Genomic DNA, 27,570 nt, shown 5'->3' on the forward strand with positions numbered 1-27,570 from the left:
TACAAAAATCTGTTGTGTTTCTAGACACTATTAACAATCTTTCAGAAAGAGAAATTAAGTAAACAATCCCACTTACAACTACATCAAAAAGAATAAAACACCTAAGAATAAATTTAACAAGGAGGTGAAGGACCCGTATTCTGAAAACCAAAACACACTGCTAAAAGAAATTGATGAAGACACAAATAAATTGAAAGATATCTCATCATCATGGATAGGAAAAATCATTACAAATGGTTAAAATGTCCATACTACCCAAAGCAATCTACAGATTCAATGCAGTCCCTATTAAAATTCCAAGGGCACTTTTCACAGAAATAGAACAAACAATCCTAAAATTTGTATGGAACCATAAAAGACTCCGAATAGCCAAAGCAATCTTGAGGAAGAACAACAAAGCTGGAGGCATTACACTTCCTGATTTCAAACTATATTACAAAGCTATAGTAATCAAAACAGTATTGGTATAAAAACAGATACCTAGATCAATGGAACCAAATAGAGAGCCCAGAAATAAACTCACAGATAAATGGTCAATTAATTTATAAAAAGGAATCAAGAATATACAAAAGAGAAAGGACAGTCTCTTCAATAAATGGTGTTGGGAAAATCAAACAGTTACATGCAAATGAAGGAAACTTGACCACTCTCTCACACCATACACAAAAATTAACTCAAAATGGATTAAAGACTTGAATGTAAGACCTGAAACCATAAAAGTTCTAGAAGAACACATAGGCAGTAAGCTCCTTAACATCAGTCTTGGTGAAGATTTTTTGGATTTGACACTAAAAACAAAGGCAACCAAAGCAAAAATAAACAGGTGGGACTACATTAAACTAAAAAGCTCTGCATAGCAAAGGAAATCATCAATAAAGTGAAAAGGCAAACTACAGAATATGAGAAAATATTTGCAAATCATATAAATGATAAGGGGCCAATATCCAAAATATATAAAGAACTCATACAACTCAACAGCAAAAAACCAACCTGATTAAAAAATGGCAGAGGATCTGAGTAGATATTTTTCCAAAGAAGGCATACAAAAATAAATGGCCAACAGGTATGTGAAAATATGCTCAACATCACTAATTATCAGGGAAATGCAAATCAAAACCACAATGAGCTATCACCTTACACCTATGTAGAATGGCTATTATCAAAATGACAAGAGATAACCAGTGCTGGTAAAGATGTGGAGAAAAGGTAACATTAGTGCACCATTGGTGGGAATGTCAATTGGTACAGACACTATGGAAAACAGTATGAAATTTCCTCAACAAATTAAAAATAGGACTACCCTATGATCTGGCAATTCCACTTCTGGATATTTATGCAAGGAAATACTAACTCAAAAAGATATATGCAACCCTATGTCCATTGAAGTATTGTTTACAATAGCCAAGACATGGAAGCAACCTAACTGTCCATTGATGGATGAATGGAAAAAGAAGATGCAGTATATATATCTATATATAGATGAAATGGAATACTACTGAGCCACAAAAAAGAATGAAATCTTGCCATTTGTGACAACATGGATGGACTTTGAGGGCACTATGCTAAGTGAAATGTTAGAGAAAAATAAATATCATATGATCTCACTTATATGTGGAATTTTAAAAAAAACAAAGATGGCACTCATAGATACAGAAAATAGATAGGTGGTTGCCAGAGGTGGGGAGGTAAGGCGTGGGGGGTGGGCACAATTGGTGAAAGCAGTCAAAAGGTACAAACTTGCAGTTATAAAATAACTAAGTCCTGGGGATGTAATGTACAGCATGGTGACTATAGTTAATAATACTGTATTGTATATTTGAAAGTTGCTAAAAGAGTAAATCTCAGAAGTTCTCATAAGAAGAAAAAAAATTTTTGTAAATATGTATGGAAATGGATATTAACTAAACTTATTGGGCTGATCATTTTGCAATACATACAGATATCGAATCACTATGCTGTACACCTGAAATGAATATAATGTTATATGTCAATACATCTCAATAAAAAAAAACCTCAAGTAAAGGGCATGTTAGTTCATCCAATGTAAGATATTTTGCTCATTTATGTTAGATGAAGTTAAAATATCAGTACTTATTTAAAAGACATCTATAAGAACATTTAAAATACATTTCATATATTTTAGAATCTGTCAGTTCTAGTCTCTATAGTGAAATATGCATTATGTTTCCATTACCTGAATGTATTCAATCAAGTCCTTCTAAAATATAAGGTAATGTTTCAACGACCTGACAAAAATACAATACTATATCACAACGCCTGAGGAGGGGACAAAACACAGACATGCATAATCATGGATGGAAAAGCTAACACTAGTAAGATTAACCGCACAGATACATTAGACAGAGTCAACACTGCAGCAAAGGCTCTGGGATCCAAGGCAGCCTGGAGCGCTCTGCTTAAGGGTGGGGGTCAGCAGATGAGGTCAAAGACAGAGAATGGGGGGCTCAAAAAGAAGGTCCATTTGAGAGAGTGAATTCTCCCTAGAATGAAAATATAAGAAAATGTTTCTTTTCCACTCTCCAGAAGGTATAGGATTTACAGAGAGAGGGAAGAGATGATTAAGTTCACTAGTGATGCAGAACAAAGAGTCACCATGTTTAATTAGACATTGACACTATTGGTATATATGCCTTAGAGACACTATTAAAAACCTGAATCTTAGAACAAAACCACTGAGGTGTTGGTGACAGATTAATGATGGCTGTTCCTTATCCTTAGGGTTTCTTTGAGATTGTGAATGAAGAGAGATTAATATTTCAAAGCTTCTTTTATTAAAGCATTAAATATGTATAATATCATATTAATTAATATGCTCAGGTTATTAATTTCAAAATTGGGGATGGAAATAGCTCTAAATTTATTACATTAAAACTATTTAGTTGATCAGTTCATATTAGCATTAAACCTACTCTCAATTTTTAAAGATCATATGTTATCCTGTCCAGCACTGCCTGCTTTTTATCTTCTCTGGAAATAGAGAAGTGGGCCAGTGAATTACTACAAGCTCAAGGAGAGGCATGAAGCTAGAGGAATTTGCTAGCAAATGGGAGAAAGTATTCGAAATGTCCTTCTCATTTGGCTCATGTTTCACTGCTGTACAGAACTAATTCAGTCAATTTACCTGCTTGCCACCCCTATCCTGCTCCACAGCCTCTTTTTTAAAAGGAAATTGCTCCTTTTTAAAGTTTTTGTGAGGTAAGGGGGCATTATTCTGCCTACCACAGTGCCTAACTTCAAAACCAAGTTTATTGATTCCAAATCATCAACTCTTTCACTGTAATTCCGCTGTCCCCGTCAATCGTTCCTAAAGAAAAGCAGCCATAACAAAATCAGTAGAATGCAGTCTAATCACAGATGACCTTTGATGTTAATTTAATAAGAAGGCTAACACACCCTCTTGTTATTTTAGCTAAAATAAGTAATTTAATTTTGAAACATTTAAAACAGGGTAATAACGGAGATGTGTACCTATCATTTAGTTTAAATAAATATTAATTTTGTCATTTTTCTTTCTCTCCCTCACTTGTCCTTTTTAAAGAAATGACATACAAAATCTTTCCACCATCACTTCTTGCCCGCCCAGAGGTAATCACTACCCTGAGGTTGATGTGTTTTCATTCTGTATACAGGATTATATTTATAAGCAACCTGTTTTGTGTATTGTACAATAAGTAGTAGACTGTTATCAAACCTCTTGCACCTTACCTTTCTTCACACATGGCGTGGGTATTTATGTGGATTCACGTGGATCTAGTTCATCCATTTTAACTATTGCATAAGATCCCATTGTTTTGGGTTACAGGGGCATTTATGGTTGGTTTGATTTTCTCGAAGCACGCAATGAGACTCAGCTAGGGTGCGCAGGAGGAGGCAGCAGGAGAGGAAGGGAGGAGTGAGAGGGAAAATCTGAGAGTCAAGATGTAAACTTACTAGAGAAATACAGTAACATTGAGGGGCCCCTGTGAGGTTTGTGGTCGTGAATTTAGAATCAAGCCTGTCCATTTGTGTGATTTTCTCCAGCTACGCCTAGCTGCTCCGATGTAGGAAGAAAAAAGGCAAAAAGATATTTGAATTCAATTCTGGAGTGAAGTTTAGCAAGTGAGAACAGCAGAAGGAAGATCAGTATTGTTGAAGGTTTTATGGGAAAATGTTTATGATGGGCCACAGCCCAGAGTAAGGAGACCCAGTAAAGCACATTGCCCTCCACAACATGAGTGCGCCTCATCTAATTCACTGAATGCCTGAACAGAACAAAGGGCGGAGTAAGGGAGAATTCACTCTCCACCTGCCCTTGAGCAGGGACATCAGTCTTCTTCCTTTGGACTTGGATCCAGACTAGAACTTAACCATCAGCTCTCCTGGTGATTAGGTCTTCAGACTCCGACTGGAACTACACAGTTGGCTTTCCTGGGTCTCTAGCTTGCCAACTACAGATCTTGGAACTTTTGAGCCTCAAGAACAATGTGAGCCAATTTCTTATAATAAATCTCTTTTCATATCCTATTAGTCCTGTTTCTCTGGAGATCCCAGCCCAATACATTGCCTACCAATCTACACCAAACTTATCAGCCTAAAACATTTTATTTTGCTTATAATTTTGTGGTTAAGGAATTCATGAAGAGCTCAGCTCAGTGGTTCTCTCTGCTGCATTTGGTGTCTAGAACAGCTGGCCCTTGAGGATCAATGTCCAAGATGGCTTCTTCACAAATATGTCTGACGTCTCATTCTCCAGAGGCTCTCCATGTGACTTTGGCTTTTACAGCATGATCTCAGGGTACTTGCATATCTTACACAGCCTGTGGCATTCTAAGAGGAACTGTTCCAAAGATGAAGTGGAAGCTGCCAAGCCAATTAAGGGCTAAGTTTGGAAATGGCAGTGTCACCTTCTGGTCAAAGCAGTCACACAGTCTACTAGATTCAAAAAGGGAGAGAAACAAACTCCGTGTCTTGATAGGGAGTGGCAAGTTCATACTACAGAAGAGGATATAGGATGAGATATATTTTGTCACTGTATTTGGAAAATGCAACCTACTGCAGGATGATGGATTGTGGAAAAGTTGTTGGTGGCAGTGTTTGTTCCAATAACGGGGCTGAAGAACGGAAAGTGGTGGTCAGAATGAGGGGCTTGAAGCTGACATTTTTCAAGGGGATGCAAATTACCACTGACCATAGGAATGAGGTGCCTGAGGAGGGATGGAAGAAAAGTTCACTGGCGATGAGGAAGTCAACAAACTAAGAAGCCAGAGGGTTGAATGGGAGGTTAAAATGATAAATGTAACAAAGACCTTTCCTGAAAGGAAATTCCCTCTTAGATACATTTTGCCACCTTTTTCTCTATAGCTTTTTTCCCCTGACAATTGTGAATGAGATTTTTTTCATCCACCCATCTCACTCACAAAAATATTACATAATAGCATAACATAAAAAACAAAAAATATGAATTTGAACACCAAATTAGTTGGCAGAGCTGTTCAATGTAGGTAGAAATAGAAAAATTCATCTGCACATCAATATTCCAACTCAATACATAGTTGATGTTTTTCAAGATCAAAAATGCACAGAAAAGTTCTTTGTTTGATGTTTAGATCAATGTCACATTTTATTTCTATTGATTAAATCTTTCTAAATTTGCCTTATCTAATCTTCCTGACATGAAGGCATAAAGACATACAGCTTTCTTGGACTTATTTCCTTTTTAATTATCGAGGATGGAAAGTAGGAAATAGTCGAGAGTTGGGGCAGCTTTCCATAACAAAAATCAAATAAAAAATGGCACGGTAGATAACTGGCAAATTGTACTTTTCCCTGGAAACGTGGAATGTTTAAAAGATTATATGAAGATCTAAATCCTTTCCCTAATCATTCTCAAGGTATCAAGGACATATTTTGTTAAGAAGGTTTCTTGATTTTAAGTGACAAGAACTAAGAAATTCTAACTAGGCGAATTCAAAATATTCATTCGAGTGAACATTACATTGTCAAAGAAACAAAAATGAATTAATGAAAATTCTGCTTTCAAAAAGCTTAGTCTAGTCGATGAGCTAGTCATAGATATTATCATGAGATAAAAAAGTGTAAGGTAAATGCTGATATAGTGTTATAAAACAAAGCCCTATAGGAACAGAGAGCAAACAATTTTGACTGGAAAAAAGGGGTGTAATTCCACCAACGATGAAAGATAATTTTGAGACTGAATTTAGGGAATAAAATAAGCAGACACAAAGACAGGCATCTGTCTGACATCTTTGGGAAATGCTAAGAAGTCCAGTGTGGCTGGAACACGGATGAACAGAATCACAGAGGATCATATACATGATGGTAGGTAACGAGTCTGGCTTTATCCTGTAGGATTAGAGAGTAATTACAGATTTCTGAGCTAGGAAAACTAAGTGGTGGGTAGGCGATATAGTTAGATCTATAGTTTAGCTAAAAAGTTGACAGCAGAGTCAAGGATGATAAGGAAGTGGGAGATTGAAAATATAGGCAAGATTAACTAAGAGGCTCCTAAAATAACCCAAGTAAGAAATAAAGTTGGTCAGAACTCTGAAATATAATTTAGAAGTTTAACTAGGTTTGGCTGAGAACATCCTGAAATGAATACAGAGAAGCCAAGAAAGCATCTTGAATACTTACAATTTATTAAGTTTAAAGAAATACAACTAGCTTAAATTATTCCTGAGTAAACCATAACTTTAAACAAATAGAAAATAACTACAAGGTGTACAGTTAAAAAGTGAGTTGAAACAATACATTTTACAATGACTTATAAAGGCTATTTTCACCTATATTACATATTTTAAATATTAGCAAAATGCAATACGGGAATACTTAAAAATAACATTAACTCTACCAATTATCTGCACATAATTTATGCAAAATATAAAGTTTCTTTCCCCCATGGTTACCCAATAAGGACATCTCTAATCAACTTTTTGTAATTAGCTGACATACATTCATATGCCAATTAATTTTATTAGCCTGAAAAAACTAAGTGAAATATGGCCAAAAATAATCATCATGCATTTACAAAACAATTAGTACACTACTTGCTGTGCATGCAGTCAACTAGTATTTATTGAGCACCTCCTATGTTCCAAGACCAAAATCACATTTGTTACCTTACAGAATTCTCAAAACCATCCTTCAAGATAGGTAATAGTATTTTTTACATGACAGTTGAGAAAACAATCAGACAGAAACTTGTTCAACACCATAAACAGTCACATATCTAATTATGCTGATTGCCAATTCTAAGGGATCATCTATTTTTCACATTTGTGTTGTTATCACTAAGTCTCTGCTTTTACATTTCTTTCTCTTAAATTTGTATAGACATGAGCACTATTTTTATTTATATCACCATTACTTCTCTTTCCTACTTGTTTCCTACTTACGTACCACCTATCTATAATTTCTTCCTTATAAAGTTTCATAAAATATACATAAGTGGGAATGTATAATATTATGTATTACTCCATCATTCTGAAATGACAGCAGCACATATTTTAAAAAGCTATACATATTAAATAGATACCAACTGTGATTTCTAAAATACAATAATATTTATTTTAAAAAATTAACCTCACTGAAGTTTTTGGTTTATAAATATAACCTTAAACATAGGATGTTAAGCTTAAATGACTATGTATTATGATGGTCAGACACATATAAGGTACTAAAATGCATATTCTTTCAAGTTCAAAGTACCTCTCCTAAGAACAAGCTAACAATAGTTCCCTATTTTAGTTCAACTAGAATAAAATTATAAAGGGAATATTTCCTTTATATAACAGACAACTATAGCCAAAAGGTAAAACAAGACAGAATTTAATAAATATTGAGGATAATCCAACAGTTAACAATATTAAATTCTGCCAACATCTGGTATTATATAAATATGAATTAATCTTATAGAAAATTTGATCTATTAAAAGTATTTTACTAGAAAGGGAAGGAACTATAAAGAAACAGATTATATTACAGATGTAGTAAGTGCCCTCATTTTATAGATTGGAAACTGAGGCTCAATCTTGACAAGTCAGTCCCCAAGTCACATGCCAATGGTCTACCAAGGACTGACTCCTGAGCCTAACTTCTATTCTGGGCTCTTTTTATTTTACCATGTCTGTGTTCTCTCATTTTATGACTTAATCATATAATTTATTTGCTATACTTTAACTTTAATTTGGAAAATTATCAAGTAATGAAACTTTTTCTCTACAGCCCAACAACCTTCTAGTTTTTCTCAAAATGAGCATTACAAGAACAGGATGCAGTTCATAACATTTCTTAGCTTAAGATGAAAACTCTATACAGGAAAAAGTTCACTTTACATATAATTTGGTATGGCTGTAAAAAGCTTATATAAGTCATAGCTTTAAAACCTCTTTATATCATAGTAACTTCATATGTTGTAAAATGGTTTTCTATAATCTTGACGTTTTCTTCAGATAGCCAGTTTTCCTGTTTTAGCTGCCTTATAAGAGTTTCCAAAGACTTCAATCTTCCTAGAGTTTGTTGCTCTTGTAGCTCAAGAAGAGTTATCTTTGAATGTAGCTTAGAGACTTTCTGCCAAAGATGCTCCTTATTTATGTCTTGTCTGCAGTAAGAATGTTCAATTTGTAAAACTTCTGTCTCGTAGTCTACATCCTCATATAAGGGGTCATCAACGTCTATGTCTTCCATTTCCACGGTTTCTTTTTGGGCAGGTATAAAAGAATTAATTGTAGGTTTGGAATTTTCTGTGGGTACAAAAATGGCAATAACAGATTCTTTATTTGTGTTTAATTCTTCAACTGTCTGAGTAATTGTGCTGAACAAGAATGGGTTTTCCTGTGCTGACTTAATTTCCACGGAATTATTTGGAAAGCTAGGATTAGCAGGATGATTGGTAGTTATTTCAAGAACTTCTTGGGTTTCCAAAGACTGTTCAATACCTTCTGAATTTGAAGTTGTCAAAGCAATAGTTGTAGAATTTAGATTCTCAAAAGATGTGGGAAAACCACCTATACCTATGTCTTGATTAACTGATGCTTCCAAGGTACACTGTGGTTTTTCAGTATCCTGCTTAACTAGATTAAGAGTTAATAGGTTATTTTGTATACTTTCTGTTTTGGGAACTGACGGCTTCATCAGTAATTTTGCATGTTCAGGGACAACACCTGTGTTAACTGTGTTTTTCTTTGGCTGATTTGATGCAAATGATTCTTCTGACTTGGCTTTTAGGCACACTTCTTTCTCATCTTCCAATTTTTTCTTCTGCGATTTTTTTTTGGAAGAGTCTTTTCCCTAGAAAATAATATTTTCAAATTCTAAAGATGTCCTGACCAGGCTTTTTCTCTTATTAGTTAGCGCTGACAATTTAATTATAACTTTGAGCCAGTATACTGGCCAAGCAAATTTATTCCATTAAAAAAATTTTCTAAACGTATAACAACTCAAATATACTTTAAAGCGTTTTTTAAAAAAGCATTAAGCATATTTAATATATGATCGAAACATTTCAGATCATTCAAAAGACCAGTAAAAAAAATCTTAGGTCACTAACATGTTAATAACTTAATAATTTATATATGTTATCTTTTGCTTCTCTTAAGTCATGCTTCACAATTGTTCAAATATTTTAAAAAATTATCATACTTTTAGTAAAAGTAAAAATTACTTTCCCTTTTTTCTGTTTTCCCAGAACTTATCTTTCCCTCTCACTCCTTCCACCTGAGTACCTGTCACCCTGGAATCGCCACCCTGCCCAGCATTATCTCCCCTCCCCCACCTCTAATACCTGATTGTCTTCAGGCAAGGAAAATATCGTTGGAATTGCAGTTTGTTTCAAATACCGAATACCCCATCTGACGTCAAGAGAGTCAGGAGTAAAATGGTCACTACACAGGAACTGGTATTTACTGGGAATCCATGAATCTCGTTTCATATTCTTTAACCATTTTTCAAGCCTTTCTTTGTCATGTAGAGGAAATCTGAAATTAAAAAAGGAAAACTTTGCTATATTTTTACAATTTTGCCAGATTCCAGGCTTGCACATGTAGTGCTGTAAAAGCAAGGCAAACAACCCCACCACACGAGAACATCTTCATGACAACTACTACAAATCATCTCTGCAGTACAGAGGCTTAAGAAACAAGATGTGTAGACAGAGCTTTTGTCTGTGAAGTATGGCTTGCAAAACATAATCCAGAGTCCCTTCAAAGCAAACCACATTAGTTCCTACAAAGAATAAAATCTATTCATGTTTTCTACGAATTATACTCTCTTTTTATTTTGTTGTGTAGTTTGCCTAGAACTAGCAGTGAGCTTTGTAAAAACTACAAAGTCCTATTAAATGTATTCATACTAGTACTACAAGTCAAATGGTTCCTTCTCTATAATTCAAGGAAGTATTAAGCTTTAGCCTTTTATATTAACATTTTAAGAATAAGCAGACGTTAACTAAAACAAATGGTTTAGCAGACAATAAAATACTAAATCTTATAAAACTACTAATATTCCATTCTTTTTACCAGAATCAGCCTCAATTCTACCCATATGTAATTTAGTTCAATACTTCTAGACTTCTCTAATCAATGGACTGGGAACTCTAAAATTTAAGTTCTAAAAGAGAATCTGATACAAAAAAAGAACTAAACATTTTAAAAAGAACTTAGATATTTTATAATATAAAACAAATCGAATAGAAAACAGAGAAAGGCAAGATAGCTCTTTATATGTGTCGTTCCTGTACTGACAAGAACCTGGATTTAGAGCTGGCTCGAATATACTGCAATGTGTCTTACAGGCAAAACTGGACTAATGGCAGAGTCTGACGGAAAACTTTTCTACCAGTCTACATAGGTTTGAGTTAAACTGTATTAAACAACAGTGAGTTAACAGTGATTTACATTTCTTTTGATGATTTTAAAAGAACACAGTCCAAGACATATACTAGATAATAATTTTCTATTTTTAAAAAATAGTAATAATATAACAAGGTTTCTCATACAAAAAGCAGCTGTTATACAGTCCTTCCCATCCCAACAAGCTATGCTTTGTAGCAGCATGACTTTTTTCCCCTAAATTTGATAACTTTATAAGATGCTAGGGGAAAAGTCTGGGGACTTTGTAGGAAATAATTTTTAACCCTGACATCCTTACATGAAAAAATCAGATGATTTACCTTAGGAAGTTCTTACCGTAGATACAATATTCAGACATGGTTTGAAATTTTTTTAACCTTGCACATATCCATAACTTAGGCTATAATCACGATAAGCATAACCAGAAACAGCATTTAAAGGCAAAAAGAAGTTTCTTTTCAGAGGACCAAAATTCTGCTAGCCATAATTATGTCCTTACATTTTCTGGTTACATCTAAAATGAGAATATGCCTTTTATAATAATGTATTTTTTATGTAATTTCATGTATAAAAATACTGTTTGCAAATTATTTCTATTGTACCTATATGCGAAATTATGAAACAATTTTAAAAAATACACTTTGTGAATATCTTTATTAGTAACTGGATTGCAATGCTTTCTCAACAGGTAAACCTCTAAGATCTCCTGGAATATGTTTCCAGAACAAATTAATATCTTTATACTGGTTCAATTTATTTGACTGGTAATTTTGTTTCACTGTCTTATTAATTCCCAAAAGAGCATAAAATACTCACAGTATAAACTGGACACTATATGTATATATAACTGAATTTCCCAATTTATATAAATTTATACTACAGCTTCTATAGTGTAAGCATGAACAAATTCAATTCTTCAAGTTTAGTGCTATTAGGGAAATGAAACTAATTCAAATTTTATTTTGTGGATTACCCATGGAATTTAAAAAACTCTACTTTCAGTTAATTCACATTCTGAGAAAAAACATCTTTATAATTGACTTCCTCTGGCAATATTTTTGCCTCCTTAAAAATAGCAACTATGTGGTCCATAGATAAAGATTAATTTAAAGAATTTTTAGTCTGGGGGTTGTACCCCCCCAAATGCAAGGTCAAATAAATTTGGGAAATATGGGGCTAAATCAAGTTCAACACGACCCTTTGCCACAAACTTTCTGAGAGCCAGAGCCATTAATATACTAGCATTCTTCCATTAACTGACCATGGATTGGATTCTCCAGCCTGCCCAGAAAAAACACCTCTCTTTGCATCTTGTGGAAGAGCTTCAAGGGAGACAATCCTGGAATATTGCCAAGTAGTGAATTCTTTGAGGTTATCAGTTTTTTCCCCATTACTTAAGATAGTGAAAAGGAGATGAATCATTAGTGAATGCAGACCTTCAGGTCCAAAGTAAAATAGGCTTCATAAAACAACTGGTGAAAATCCGAAGAAAGTAAGACAACTGGCGTAGAGCTAAATTAATTATTTTTAAATACAAGAAAAAAAGGAAATATGTAGTCTACATTTATTTTCATATATATTAAGTATGTACTGAATGCCAGGTGCTGTTTCACCTCTTTACACACTGTGAATTAGGTACTATTAATATCTCCACTTCATAGATGAGCGATCTTAGACACAGTTTCAATAATTTGCAGAAGGTCATTCAACTACAAAGTAGTGGAGCCAGGATATGAACCTACTAAGTCCGGCCTTGGAGCTTGGACTCTTAATTATTACATAACACTACTTTCCTGCTCTGAATAAAATGAGTACTTCTGGCGTCTCTCGGAAATATTTCGTGGCACTAGTAATTCGGATTAACATGCTGTTCTGTGTAGGAATGAAAAGGGTACAGAACCCTGAACAGCATATAGGTTCTAAGCCTGCCTCTGCGACAAAACTTTCAAGGTCAGCGACCTACAGAATTTGTGAAAGGCGTTTCTTTCGGAGAAAATGGGATTAGAGCTATGCGACCTAACTCACAGGGTGCACCTTCCCACTCGGCAGGTCTGCTGTGTACCTAAGCGGTGGTTAACATCGTTCAACGAAACGAGGTCAGGTGAGGTGTGCAAACGCTCTAGTTCACAGCCCAACAGGCCCTGACGCCTCGCCATCAGGCCAGGGTCCTCGCTCAGCTAGGACATTTCCAGGTAACTGAGCTGAGCCCTCACGCCTTCCTCCCGTGCAGGGACCGACCCCATCCGGACACGTTATAGAGCAGATCGCAGATACCCCAAATCCCGGGCCAAACGCCAGAGGGCTGCGGTCCAAAGGCAAGACTGACCCTTCTGCTCCAGGGACAACTTACGGGTAAAAACTTAACTTCCGGTCTTTATTGTTTCGCCCCCGGCGGTTCTTACAGCAGATCGCTGCGCAATAGCGAGGCATCGCTCCCCGGCGGCCTCAGGCGACCCAGGCCAGCAAGGGGCGCAAACGGGCCCTCCTCGCAGAGGCGGGGCCGCAGGTGCACGCCGCCGAGCCACTGCGCCTGCGCTGGGATGGGCCAAAAGGAAAGACGCCGCAACCGTCGACTCACTTCCGCTTCTGCGGCCTTCAGTTCCGCCCCTTCGGGGGTTGGAGCCGGAAGTGACGCACAGGTTGAGCCGCAACAACAGTTTTCCACGTGCGCGTAGGGCGCCAGGGTCACGTGGGCAGGCGGGAGCCAATCGGGAAGCGCTTCGTGTAGGTCTTCTCCTGAGGTGGCGGCGCCCGCAACGGTCGCTCGCCAGTGGGGAGCGGGCTGAGAGGGGAGGCGGCGGTGGTGGCGGCAAGAGGACGCGAGGTTGCTGTATAAACGGCAGCGGGGCGCGCGCCGGCTCCCGGAGGCCGCGGAGGCCGGGGTGAGGGGCCAGGCCCGAGGCGCTGTGCGGAGCCCGTCGTCAGCCTCGCCGGCGCCTCGGCTCTGTGGAGAAGCAGCCGCCGCCGAAGGGCGCGGGTGAGGGACGAGGCCGAGCTCGCGGTGATGGGGTTTGGAACGTCCCCGGGCCGGGGCCTGTCTGTGGGCTGCCTTGGCCTCGGTGTCCGCCGCGGTCGCCGCAAGGGCTTTGGGCGGCCTGGTGTTGGTGGGGAAGGGAGGAAGGAGGAGATGGCCGCGCACAGAAGAATGCTTTGTGTTTGGGTTGTCCCGCTGGCCTCCTCGGCCGTCGGACAGCTCCTCCCAGGCCGTCCCCGGGGCCGTGGACAGCCCAGGCGGCGGCGCCTGGACCGACGGGACGGATGCCGGTGGCCTTTGGGCGTAGGCTGGATGGTCCAGCCCAACCGGCCACCGGCCGCGGGGAGGAGGGCCCGTCCTGGGAAGGAGGAGAAGTCAGTATAATGCAAAAGTCAGTCTACTAAAAAGGTGTCAGATGTTCAACGCGAAACTGCAATAACGTTTCTTAAACCAGCAAGGTGCCCCTCTGATAGTTTTAGCCCCTCCTCGACTAGGGAAGATCCTGCTGCCCTGCGGCGTCCCCAGGACGCGCTTGCTTGTGTTCTTTAAACCCGGAGGTTGTACTTGATCCTTGAGACCCGTGACTATGAGTAACTCGCTGGAAAGAAGAAATCCACCTGTTAATTACGTTCCGGGAGGCCCCAGGAGAGGAAGGCAGGCAGTTTCCACAAACCCTAGTGCCTTTCGTCAGCCTTGTTATGTCATCATAGGTTATTAAGGACTCTTGTGGTACAGTGTTCATAAAACAGCATCACTTTTTGAATCCCGAGTCATTGTATCGATACCATCAAGAATTCTAAGTTGAATTCTAAGTTAAAACTTCTTTAAGGTTAGAGAAATGTTTTAATGACCACTGAGAAGTTTGAAAATAAGAATTGAACGTATCTAAAGTACAAACTATGGAAGTTCTTTTTTCTGGCAGCCTTAGCAGAAATCTTAAATTCGATTAATTATGAGTTTTTAACAAAACTTATTTAGCTTTTTTGTTAAATATTTGGGATCTTAGAGTTAAAAAAAAGACTGCATTTTATTGGGTAGCGTTGTCAGTATGATTGTGATGTTGAGATTCTCCATTTTCAATCCTTGGCTCACCTTGCTGAAATCAAAGTTGAAGTCGGTGCTTTCTTAGGGAGGGAAAATTACTGCTAATTCAGATTTACTGGGCTGTTTACCTAGGTAATGTACTTTTTTTTTCTCTGAAGTTCCTTTTTTTTAATCCCCCTTAGAATATGGATTCCTGAAAGAAAGATTGAGACCCTTTAAAATATTTGGATTTCAACCCTTTTTTTACCATGCTTTCATATGTTGAGTCTTAAATATTAGCTGGTAAAAATCAGTTATTGGACATTTTTGTGTCTTCTCTGTGTAAGGCCAAAGTATTAGTGGAATGGCAAAGGCGAGAAAGATTTTTCTGTTTGGTTGGATTATATTTGCTCTCAAGAAGGATACAAGCGATTTATAAGTAATAAAGTCTAGATAAATGAAATAACGTGGGAAAAGGTACAAGATACTATATGCTTAACATTTTGATACTGCGTTAAGTATACCTTGTTTCCTAAAACTTCATTGGTTTTGTTTCTTTTTAAAAGAAAAATCTTAAGATAAATTTTTTTTCTTTTCTTTTTCAGGATATTAGAAATGGCTACTCCCCAGTCAGTTTTTGTCTTTGCAATTTGCATTTTAATGATAACGGAATTAATCTTGGCCTCAAAAAGTTACTATGATATCTTAGGTGTGCCAAAATCGGCTTCAGAGCGCCAAATCAAGAAGGCCTTTCACAAGTTGGCCATGAAGTACCATCCTGACAAAAATAAGAGCCCCGATGCTGAAGCAAAATTCCAAGAGATTGCAGAAGGTAAGTAAATGACTCTCTGAGGTCTCACAGGTCTGCACTAGGAAGGGAGAATGATAGCTAAGGAGTGTGGATGTATTTGAAGGTTTGTGGAGATGAGAGGGGCAGTGGGATCTATGTTTAAATATAGTGAGATTAAGTATAAAAAAATTTAAATAGACTCTAAAATGCCTTGTTTTTTTTCCTTCTTTACTTGGTCTACATTTCAAAGCTACGTTTGTTGTCTTTAAACGAAAAGTATGAAACAAATTTTGACTTAAGACTAATTCTGAAACAAATTGCACCTCGTAAACATTCAGTAATTAATGGGTAGAGGTAACTGGGTAGGGAGTTGGAGTTAAACATTCACTTCAACTAGTAAGGAAGTGCACAATTTGAATTCTTCTTAATTGGTTATATTTGACCATTGTATAATACAAGTAATGTTTTTACACAAATAATATGAAGAATAACTCTATGTAACTGTTTCCCACAAGTTTATTTGTAGTAATGGTATTATTCATGTAACAGATATTTATTGGTGTTTAACAGAGGCAGGCATTGTGCTAACCGCTGATAGTATGCAGTGAACAAGACAAAGTCCCTGCCTTTTGTAACTTTCATTTTAACTTTATTCTTATGTTTGCAGTGTTTTAGTTTTACTTGTGATGTGAAATCCTTCCCTAAAATAGAGAGTTGAATTCACTTATTTGAAGATGTTTGAATATATGTAATTTTGATTACTTTTAGTTACTAAAGTATTTTTGTTTCTTTCAGCATATGAAACACTCTCAGATGCTAATAGGCGAAAAGAGTATGATACACTTGGACACAGTGCTTTTACTAATGGTAAAGGACAAAGAAGTAGTGGAAGTCCTTTTGAGCAGTCATTTAACTTCAATTTTGATGACTTATTTAAAGACTTTGGTTTTTTTGGTCAAAACCAAAACACTCGGTCTAAGAAGCATTTTGAAAATCACTTCCAGACACGCCAGGATGGTTCCAGTAGACAAAGGCATCATTTCCAGGAGTTTTCTTTTGGAGGTGGACTGTTTGATGACATGTTTGAAGATATGGAGAAAATGTTTTCTTTTAGTGGTTTTGATACCACCAATCAGCACACAGTACAGACTGAAAATAGATTCCATAGCTCTAGTAAGCACTGCAGAACTGTCACTCAACGAAGAGGAAATATGGTTACCACATACACTGACTGTTCAGGACAGTAGTTTATTCTTTTTTCTGTTCTCACTAAACCCAACTAGTTGACTCTTCTTCAATATCTTTGATGCAAAACAATTTTCTGTGAACAATTTTGACAGTGCATGATTTCACTTAACTTGATATAGCTATTAAATATATTTAAATTGTTTTTGAAAAATTCAGCAACGTTCACTTAGTAGAGAAATAGCTAATTATTAATTTCCCTAGTTAGGAAGGGTTCTTTAAAAGAAGATATTATAATTCTCCCCGGTCTTTTTTTCTCTACTTGCCCTTGGTCTTATTAATGTGGCCAGTTTTATTACCAAGAAAAGATTGAATTTGCCTGATACATATTTAAAGGTTAAACTTTAACTGTTATTGTAGATTTCAATTGTGTTGAACTTGAATGATTTTTGCAGTGAACCTTTGCTAATTTAAAATTGCATGCTCTGTAGCATCTCTAACTTGGGTTGCTAAATGTACATGAAACTGTATAATTGAGTCATTCAGCAAAAGATAGCAGTATCTTGGTTAGTTTCCACTGAAAGCTTCAGGTTAATTTCCACTGAAAGCTTCAGAAAGTCATGGTTTAATATTTACCACAGAACCGTGCCTTTCTACAGTAGAATTGGAGTAAAGGAAATAATGGTATTGCTTATAGTCATTAGGCTGAAAGTTGAAAACTTAATGAAATATTGCCAAGAGATGGTTACGTGTTTGGTCCCTGGCTAGTGATTTTGTAGTGTTGAAATCATAGCTACTTTACACATCTTTTCATATTTCTTAGTTGTTGGCACTCTAGGTCCTAATATGGATTTATGTATTTTTGTGTGTGTGTGTTTCCTCTTCTTTGCACTCATCTTTATCTAGAGATTGACTAATACCTCATTCTGTTTGTAAAAACAGCCAGTAATTTCTGTGCAACCTTATTATGTGCAATATTTTTAAATCCTAAGAAATGTGTGCTTTTGTTTTCAGATAGACTTATTTCTTTAGTTCTGCACTTTTCCATGTTTTACTCCATATGAGTATTAATCCTATGGATACACATTCAAACTAGTAAATATCTCATACAACATTGTGTGTGAGAGAAATATAATATTTACAATATGACGTTCTCTGTTGTTATTTGTTGTTAAAAGTTTATTCTACAATTCTGGAGGTAAGGAGGTGCATAAGCACTGGGGCTGCTTATGCTGCTCAGAGACCATATTCCAGAAGTTACTTTTGACTTACCTGAAAACCCTGATGGGAACTTGTTTATTTCCGTTTGGTAATTTCTCTTGCTTTCTTATTTGTCCTTCCCTCACAAATTTTGGTAGCTTGAAGATTTTGTTAATTATAATTTTGGTGTATTTGCTTGCTAGGAGCAAATATTCTTGCCACTGGTTCTTTCCTCTTTAGACCTGGTTGGGAGAAAGGAGAGACTTTGCGTATAACTATATTTGTTAATAATCGTCTTTAATTTGAACACTGTGAGGAAAGTGAATTTATCCTGTTATATTTATATTCCGTAATTATTTCCTGTAAGTTATACCTACTACTTTTGTTTGATAATTAGAAAATAGCTGTACTTTGAATTTTGGTCTGAGGACTCTATGTAACTTAGCAAATAGAACAAATGAAGCCAAAAAAAAAAGTTCCATTTTCCATTTTCAAATTAGGATTAACTTTAAAGATTATTTTTATATTGTTGGCATTTAGTCATTTTTCTCCAGGGCCTGATTATCTTCCTTGTTTTTCCCATTCCGAATGTTTATTTGAAACCCCTCTTTTTTTCTTTAACCTCCCTTTTTGACTCTTTGGCATAAGTTTTGCAAGGAAAAACAGACCCTGAATCACACTTAAGATACAAAATATGGAGAAAGATACTTAGGTAATGTACAGATATGTGTGTGTTCTGTGAGTAGTTTGATATATGAGCAACTAGAAATTAGACCAGTAATCAACATTAAAGTTTCCTCAATAACTTAATTTTTTTCTTCTTTATAGTCTGTACAGATTGAATGTACAAAGATAGAAAATGGAAAATTTCTTAAGAAATGACCAGTACAATAGCTTAATCTACACTGCCTACACAAATCAACACAACATGAAATATATTAGTTTTTTTTTCCTTCTGGGTAAAACAGTAATATTCATTACGTGACTTTTAATCTTTTTCTTGAACTAATTTCTGTAATTCTTCAAGTTTTCTGGGTTGAATATGTATTGAATTGGATGCTATAGGGCCTGTAGGGCATGTAGAAGTCATGGGAGTGTTCATGCTCTAGAATTGGCATAGTTAACTGCTGATCTGACGGCTGATTATAGACAGTTTTTGTGCTATGAGTTTCAGGTCCAGTTCTGAGATTAGTTCCATTCAGGTTGCCCAAGGCCAATTAAGGATTTGTACACTCCTGAGGTAGTTACTTTAATTTTTTGAGGTGAAATTTTGTTTGGCAATTAAAAGAACGCACTAGGGGAAAATGACAACGTTGCCACATAGAATAAAGAAGAAATTGGTACTGGCAGTAAGTCTCTGAAGTTTTTATATTCATGTTAATGCTGGCACCTTCAGTTCCACGTGACAGGTTGAATATAATCAGTCATGATTGCTTTCCCTCTTGGTCTCAATGACAGAAAATATAAGAATGAAATCATAGAAGTGCTGGAAAACAACAGAAGTGTTGAGACATTCTGGGAAGGTATAAAGCAGAAGTAACTGGATTGAGACAGAAATCAGAACCACAGCCAAGTTGTCCTGAGAAGCTTTAAGGCTCAGATTGGGTGGTGGGGCAGAGCGGGAGAAGGGGGAGCATACAGAAGGAATGGACCAGAGTTCCATCATGTGAATTCACTGAAGAACTGCAGTGGGAACCCCTGCCCTTTCCTCTACCCTCCAGATAAACTTGTTGACAGCTTTTTTTCCTTCAGGGGAAGGACTAAGAGTAACTTCAAAGAAAGATTATCTCTGGGGAGGCTCCTCAGGGTTTTGGGATGCCATAGAAAGGTAGAGCTGAGGTAAAGTGAATTTTCACTTGAGGATGGAGAGGAAGCTGGTGAGTTGTGGCCGCACTCCACTCCCAGAGTAAAGCCTCCTTACTTTGGCATGTCTAGGGAACAGTGGCTTCTGCATGCCCACCACGGACCTGCAGGTGACTGCTGGATGACATGCCCTGACCACTTGCACAGAACCATAGCTCCTATCCAAAAAGGAGATCTAATGCAGATACATACAACTGCTGAGGAAACTCTATCAGCTATGTGTGGAATTTGATGTAGTCCTTTATAAACATACAGATGTCCAAGAAATGTCAGACATTTAAGGAAAACCAACAACAGGGAAGAGAAACTCCAACATCCAACCCTGGCAGAAAGAAATGTAATTCAGGGACTGTAAGATAATTTAAAATTTTAGTATTATCGGCCTCAATAGAATATTACATCAATAAATCAAGCATAGGTCCATGTCTTACCTAACTTGCTTACTGCAAGGTTTCCTTCTCTGTGATGATGGTGTCAGACAGGATAGGTGAAGCAATATGAGTCTACATTTAGTGTACGTTTACATCAACTACAACCTAAGTCAGTGGAAGGTACAGCAGATGTGCAATGCATATGTTCCCAACGTGCAGACCTTATTTTGACTCTCTCCTACAAAATTCAGATTCTTGCTCTTATCTCAACTTTGCTGCTCTAACTCCTCCCCAGCTTTTCTTCAGACCTTGCCCTGTGGTGGAACTGCCTAGTGAAGGAGAGCAATATTTGCCACCCCAAAATATGCTTCTTTGGCATGAGGATTATTTTAGTCTGATTATTGTTTTTTTTTTAAAACTGCAGACAGGGGAGAAGCTCTGACAATGAAATAAATGTTAACCTTTTTTAAGAGACATTTACATTTATAAGGCATATCTCCATTTGTAAGGGTGTCTCCCTCTCTGTACAAGGAAAGTGAGGATGACTAAATCTAACAAACTCTTATCAATGCAGAAAGCCTGGACTTGAATCTGCATTACAACCTTACAACCTTACCCTTGTTCACTGTGCTTTGCCTGGAAACCTCTCATAACTTCTTTCCCACCTCCCAACATCCTATATTGTCTTTGACTGGAGATGGTATTTAAGGTGATGGCTTGGGTCATTTCTGAGAGTTACTCAGTTCTCCTGGGTGTATCATGTATACAAGAGGTATACATGTTATTAAACGTCTGTGTATTTCTTCTGTTAATCTGTGTTTTATTTCAAGGGAGGTCTCAGTGAAGAATCTAGAAGGAAAGAGGGAAAATTATTTTCACTTCCCTACACTAGATAATTTGTTGTGCTGCCCTATTTATTGTTATTCATTATAATACATCATAAGGGGTGCAGGTGCTTGCATTCCCATGGAAGGATACAGGCAATATCTATAATAAGTGAATTACTATGTAAGGTGATAAACTACAGAAAAAATGTCCCACAGGGGAAGAATATTGGGAGGGCAGGCAGGTCAAGGGTGTGTTGAGATTTTCAACAGCATGGTCAGTGTAGGCCTCATTGAGAAGGTGAATCTGCACAGACTTGAGTTATTTATATGGAAGATGGAAGGATGTGTGACAAGTTCTAGGAACAGCAAAGGAGACACTGTAGCTGGAGTCCCGTGAGTAAGGGAGACTAGTTGGAGATGAGTTCATAAAGATAATGGGGGTTAAGGGCAGATCATTTAGGGCTTTCTCAGCTTTTGTCAAAGATATGGCATTGGAATGTGATGTGATAGCTGAATTTTGAGCAAATAAATGACTTCATCTTCTGTATGTTTCAAAAGGATGACTCTAGCTGCTGTGTTGTTAGTAGACTATAGAGGGGCAGTTGTGGAATAGGGAGACCAGTTAGAAGGCTGTTTCAGTATTCCAGGATGAGAGATGGGTGCAGCTAGAGCACTGCACCGGTGGTAGCAGTGGAGTTGGTGGGAAGTGGTTGGATTCCAGATGTATTCTGCAAATAGAGTCAGCAGGATTTGCTTATGGATGGATGTAGACATGAAAGACAGAGGGGAAAAGGATGTTTCTAAACTTTGTGTTTAGGGAACCAGAAAGATAGTTGCCAATTAATTATGGCATCAGCCTTTGGGGAGACATCAGCTTTATTCCGTGAGATCGATCTTCAGGGAGAACGGGATGTGTGCCCTCAAATCTATCTCCCTGATTTAGGATTTGGGGTGAAATTTAAGAGGTTAGGGCCAATAGGCTGGCGCGTGGAAATGCTGGTGGGATAGGTTTTGCTTAGCGGGCTTTGAGTATTTATGCTAAGTTTTTAAACATTTATGACAGGGTTCTAAACATTTATGATAGGATTTCAAAGATTTTTGATGAGGTGGGGAGGGAATATTAAAACCAGAGCTTCCTGAATGAGGGACTCCTCACTTCTGGTAAGAGTCAGGCTTTCAAGTTCGTGTGTGTCCCAGTCCTTGGGTTCCATGGGAAGGAGGATCTTTGGTTCCATGGTCATTTCAGGTTAAGATTTCTGTTTTTGTGCGTGCTCTGGTTGCATGACTTGCGGGTTTTCTGAATGGCAGTTCTTAATCACTCTGTTAAGAGATGGGATCAGTTGAACTGGGGCCTGTGGTTACAATACCAACTTTGAGATGATGTTTCATGGGTGGCGATATGTCTGGAATTTGGAGAAGGAGCTGAGCTGGAAATGTATATTTTGGAATTCTCAAAATGTAGGTGATATGTTAATTCTTAAGATTAAATGAAGTCACCAAGGGAATATTTATAGATATAGAAACTGATCCCTCTGCTGCTCTAAAATTAAAAGTATAAGGAGAAAATGAGGAACCTATAAAGGTATCTGAGAAGAAGTAGCCAATGAGTTAGGAGTTTTGTGTCTTGGGAGAAAGGGAAAAGAAGGTATATCAAGTAGTAGAAAGTGATCAACTTTGTGAAATGCTGCCACTAAGTCCAGTAAGATGATGCCTGAGAACTGACCATTGTTTTTTTTTAGCATTATAGAGATCAGAAATGACCTTGACAGGATTGAAGCTGAGTACCTGAGGGTTACTGTAAATATTCAATAAGATTTTCTTTCCACCTTGTTATGAAAAGAAATTAATCTTGTCAGTTTGCTGTTTTCCTTTTTAACCTGAGGGGTGACTCAAGGGTCACAAGGATTTATGAGCTTCTGTTATAGAAGAAAGAGAATGCCTTCCGGGATCATCACATAACCACCCCTGAGCTCCCATGGATGTCCAGAAGTCAGATTGCCCAGGGGTTTATCCCAAGTGAAAGAAACAGGATTATCCTTTTGTTTTTCCAAAACTCCTGCCACACCCCTTAGCATTATAAAAACCCTTGCATTCTTCTCTTGTTAATGCAGATTTGAGCAAACCCATGCTCCTGCCTTCTTGGTCAATTCGAATAAACCTTTCTCATCTCCAAGCACCAATGTGTTAGTGTTTGGGTTACTGTGCATCCATTGGTTACAGGAACTTGAGATTAAGAGGTTCAGTATCAAGACCAATTTCGTTTTTTCTTGCTGAGGAAAATACACCCAGAACTAACATCCATGCCAATCTTCCTGTATTTTTTAGTATGTGCGCCACCAGCACAGCATAGCTGCTAACAGAGCAGTGGTGTAGGTCTGCACCCAGGAACCAAAACTGGGCCACTGAAGTGGAGTGTGCTGAACTTAACCACTAGCCCACTGCGGCTGGCCCAAGACCAATTTCTCCCAAGTGATGAGAGTGTGCCTGATTGGAGCAGAGTTGGGAGAGAGTATCAGCAAAACTATGCTTTTAAATAAGTTATTTGGAAAAGAATTTATAGTGAATACATTTCTGCACAGAATTTTTAACAGGAATGTTTTAGTTGAGTTTCAATAATGACTCCATCCATGTAGCAAATAGCTTGTTCTTCAGAATGGTGTTCTATTGGATGTCAGTATTCTCTGAAAAAAGAAATCATGTTCAAATAAATTCATGAAGTCCAGATTAAGATCCAAACATTGTTAAATATGTTTGTTTATAGTTATTATGTATAAGAAATAGATATTTGGTCATTTAGATGATGGAAATATATTTGGTCTTCATCCACAATTCCTGGCTCACAGCTCCTAAAACACTTGGAATTTCCTGTGGTGAGAGCAATAAATATGTCTACTGTTATGTTGATGAGGTGACTTTTGGACCACACCTCAGGATGGGGGCTGATTGCCAGGAGAACCTGCCTTGTGATTAGAGGGCTGGAACTTTTAGTCCCACCCTCAGACCTCTGGGGAGGGGAGAAAGGCCAGAGATTGAATTAGTAACCAATTGCCAATGATTTAATCAATCATGCCTAGGTAATGAAGCCTCTATAAACACTCAAAAGAAGAGATTCAGAGAGCTTCTGAATTGGTGAACATGTGGAGATTTGGGGAGAGTCGTGCACTTGGAAAGGGCATGGAAGCTGTGCACCATTTCCTGATACCTTGCCCTATGTAGCTTCTCCATCTGGCTGTTCTTGAGTCATATCCTTTTATAATAAACCTATAATATGGTAAGGAAAATGTTTCTCTGAGTTCTGCGAGCCATCCTAGCAAATTAATCGCACCTGAAGAGGGGGTTGTGGGACCCTCCAATCGGTAGCTGGTTGGTCAGATGCACAGGTAGCCACCTGGGCTTGCAATTGGCATCTGAAGCAGAGGGCAGTCTTGTAGGACTGAACCTTCAGCCTGTGAAAATTGAGTTGAATTGTAGGACACCCAGCTGGTGTCCAGAGCATTGCTTGGTGGTGTGGGAGCGGGGGAACCTCCCCCTTACCCTCTAGAAATTTGGGTCCCAGAATACTGTTCTAGTGAGCTTCCCAGAGCTTTCAATATGCTAATCTATATTGTGAATATCCAGGAGATACTAAGTATTGTTTGCAAATATTAGCAGCTGGTGTTATCAAACAGGTTCTGACAGTTGAGTAGTGAATTGAGGTATTTCTAGTCAGTGAACAATAGAATAATCACACGCGCACACCCCTATACATATTTTTCTTGTAATGTTTCATACAAATATCCTTTGTCTGTGTCTGCAAAATAATGGGATAAATGGAAACTGATCAAAATACTGACTAAGTGAATAGTTAATCACAGTCTTTCAAGAATTTTATCTAATTTTTTTTTACTGTGCATATATGCATAAATAAAAAATTACTGATCTTTATTCCTAATACAAATTTTTATAATAAAGTGTGGGGACCTGGATTTGGCCACCCCAAGATATGTCTCTTTGGCATCAGGATTATTTGAGGCTGATTGCTTTTGATAAACTGGGACAGGGAAAGAGGCTCTGAGGAATGGAACTTGCCCTTTGTTAGGACACCTTTGTAAGGTAAATCTCTATCTGTAAAAGGTGCCTCCCTCTCTGTACCAGGAAGAAGAAAGGAGATGACCTTCTCTCCAAAAACTCTTAATCAATACCAAAGGCAAGGACTTAAATCTGCATTTTATTGTGCTAGTCTGGTAACCTCCTGTAACTGACTTCCCTCCACCTCCCAACGTTGGCATTTCTTTAAGGATTAAGCATCTTTCCTTAGGCTAGGAACTGATTGCTGCGTTCACCTGTAACCGCCCAGCTCCAGACAATAGACTTGCCTCCTGCTACGCCCTCTGAGACAGTAGACCACTACCTGCTGTGTCCATCAAGCACTGTGCCAACAGGGCAATCTTGTGACTATTGTGGGACGGACATTTTCAATCACATGTGAAACACCCCGTTTGGGGGTATATAACCACTATGTGCACCCCACTTCTTTGGTGCCCTTTCTTCCTTCGGGAAGAAAGGCCCCGGGCCATGGTTCCTCATAAAGCTTTGTTTAATTTTCTCTTGCTATTCTGTCTCATGTGAATTTAATTTGTTCTCCGGCCAGACAAACCCCCATTTGGGAAGAGGAAATGTCTTCCTCCCCTACAAAAGTTTCTGGCAGGTGTTGGGCAAGATGGTCTCATCTCATGGGAGAAGACAAAGTATTCTTTTCTCTCCCAACCCAACCACACCACCAAGTAATTTATTACGAAAGAGTGAGAAGGAGAGAGAGAGAGAGAGGATAAGAATGGAAGGAGAGGAATGAAAGACAGCAAGTCTAGGAAAATGGTGTATAGAGTTTTAAGAGTTCCAGAGAAATGAGCAGTATTTGGTGACAGAAGTGGAGTCAAGAGAAGTTTCCCTACAAAGTAGCAAGAATCAGTTTAACAGAGACTGTGCTGCAAAGATCTAAGGGGAAAATGCGTTTGAACTTAGAACTTTGTAACCAGATAAATTATTAATAGAAGGTGAGGCCAAAATAAAGCCATTTTAAAAATGCCAGAACTCGAAATTACCACCCACGTACCTTTATGGAAAAAAATACTGGTTTTTAGTCTAAATTACAATGTACAAGAAAGGGTGCAATAGGGGAAACAAGATACAATGGCGGGTGAGTACATACTCTCTTGAGGGAATAAAGAAAGCTAGAAAGAAATTGTAAGCATACATTAGAATCCAACACTTGGGAATTTGGGAATTTCTCATTTGGAAGACCAGGATTTTGTTTCCTGGATCTAGTTACTCAATTTACAAAGAAGTTGTTTATATAATGTATTATAAATATTTTTCAGTCAATCCGAAAATGAAGCACCAAAGATGTAATTACGTTTATAAGATAATGATGTAAAGTATACCTAACATATTAGGAAATGGAAGGAGAAAGGAGAGGAGAAGGCAAAGAGGAAGAAAAGGTTAGTGTATTAATTCTATCATCTTTTATGGCAGGTAATCGATTGATTCTGAAAGGTTAGTGTTATTCTATCATCTTTCATGGTAGGGAATCAATTAATTCTGTCCAAAGTTGGTAAATCAAAGACCAGTGATTTAAGCATGTTATTTTCGATTTAATGACAACCACCAGAAGATCTGTTAACAAACACTGGGAACATGATACTTTCTGAGGCGTGGGACAGGGACGCTAGGGAAATCTTACTTTGCATTTTACATCAAGCTGTAACATTTGAATTTGTTTATGAATGCATTTTTTTCTGATTGGTATGTTTTTAAAGAAAAAAAGGAAAAACAAAAACCTAGTGTATCATTTGGGATGGCTCTAGCTAAAAGAAAACTCCTAAATTAATTAGCTCAAGCAATAAAAACCTTATTCTCTCTTCTAACGAGGCGTTCAGAGGTCACGCAGCTCCAGGAGCGGTATGCCCGGAATCTGGCTTTGCTTCTTGCAGCTCTCTTGGCTCGGATCTCTCTGTGTGCTGGCTTCATCCTCTGGCTGATAATGAGCTGACTGTTAGGAGCAATGAAACCTCTTCTAGAACGTCCTCACAAATCTTTCCCTCCTGTCTTATTGTCCAGAAATGTTCCTTGCTGTTCCATGTTCATGCCCAAACCAGTCACTAATAGTGGAAATATGACTACCATGATTGGTTTGGGCCAGTCCAGCCCACCCACTTGTGCTGGGTCTATTCTCCCCTGAAACTCATGGTTTCCTGGAAAAGTGGTTACTTAGAAAAAAACGGGTGTTCTATTATAGAGGAATTAGGAGAATGGAGGGTAAGGATGTGTATAGGACAAAAAATTGAATATTAAAACTTAAAAGACTTCAGTGGTTTTGAATGTGGTTTTTTGTTTTTGGTTTTTTTTTTGTTGAGGAAGATTCACTCTGAGCTACCATATGTGTCAGTGTTCATCTATTTTTTTGTATGTGGGCTGCCAACCCCCATCTTGA

At 37.8% G+C, this 27,570-nt stretch overlaps 2 protein-coding genes across 5 annotated transcripts; one reads left to right on the forward strand and one right to left on the reverse strand.

Moving 5' to 3' along the window:
• Positions 1-6,647: 6,647 nt before the first annotated feature.
• THAP5 (THAP domain containing 5) lies at positions 6,648-13,389 on the reverse strand. 3 transcript variants are annotated; one of them, XM_046670554.1, is made up of 3 exons: positions 13,219-13,389; positions 9,803-9,995; positions 6,648-9,309 (listed from the first exon to the last, which is right to left on the reverse strand). In XM_046670554.1, the coding sequence occupies exons 1-3, from the start codon at positions 13,296-13,298 to the stop codon at positions 8,410-8,412; spliced, it is 1,173 nt and encodes a 390-aa protein (XP_046526510.1). In that variant the 5' UTR covers positions 13,299-13,389; the 3' UTR covers positions 6,648-8,409. The 3 variants fall into 3 exon arrangements, with proteins under 3 accessions (XP_046526510.1, XP_046526512.1, XP_046526511.1); XM_046670556.1 differs by having other exon boundaries at positions 13,233-13,343; XM_046670555.1 differs by lacking the exon at positions 13,219-13,389 and adding an exon at positions 12,130-13,185.
• A 215-nt stretch (positions 13,390-13,604) lies between these two features.
• DNAJB9 (DnaJ heat shock protein family (Hsp40) member B9) lies at positions 13,605-17,989 on the forward strand. Of its 2 annotated transcripts, none has more exons than XM_046670186.1 (3): positions 13,605-13,845; positions 15,471-15,697; positions 16,451-17,989. In XM_046670186.1, exons 2-3 carry the CDS (start codon positions 15,481-15,483, stop codon positions 16,900-16,902), a joined length of 669 nt encoding a protein of 222 aa, XP_046526142.1. In that variant the 5' UTR covers positions 13,605-13,845; positions 15,471-15,480; the 3' UTR covers positions 16,903-17,989. The 2 variants fall into 2 exon arrangements, with proteins under 2 accessions (XP_046526142.1, XP_046526143.1); XM_046670187.1 differs by having other exon boundaries at positions 13,622-13,750.
• The last annotated feature ends 9,581 nt before the right edge of the window (positions 17,990-27,570 follow it).

The sequence above is a fragment of the Equus quagga genome, chromosome 8 (genome assembly GCF_021613505.1).
Source record: "Equus quagga isolate Etosha38 chromosome 8, UCLA_HA_Equagga_1.0, whole genome shotgun sequence".
Classification (NCBI taxonomy): Eukaryota; Metazoa; Chordata; class Mammalia; order Perissodactyla; family Equidae; genus Equus; species Equus quagga.

Bases quoted from the DNA above. Each gene is read 5' to 3' on its own strand.
- THAP5 (XM_046670554.1), bottom strand. From the start codon at position 13,298: ATGCCTCGCTATTGCGCAGCGATCTGCTGTAAGAACCGCCGGGGGCGA. The intron at 9,996-13,218 runs GTAAGTTGTCCC...TTTTAATTTCAG, and splicing joins CGGAAGTTAAGTTTTTACCC to ATTTCCTCTACATGACAAAG. The intron at 9,310-9,802 runs GTATTAGAGGTG...ATTATTTTCTAG, and splicing joins CCTTGCCTGAAGACAATCAG to GGAAAAGACTCTTCCAAAAA.
- DNAJB9 (XM_046670186.1), top strand. From the start codon at position 15,481: ATGGCTACTCCCCAGTCAGTTTTTGTCTTTGCAATTTGCATTTTAATG. The intron at 15,698-16,450 runs GTAAGTAAATGA...TGTTTCTTTCAG, and splicing joins ATTCCAAGAGATTGCAGAAG to CATATGAAACACTCTCAGAT.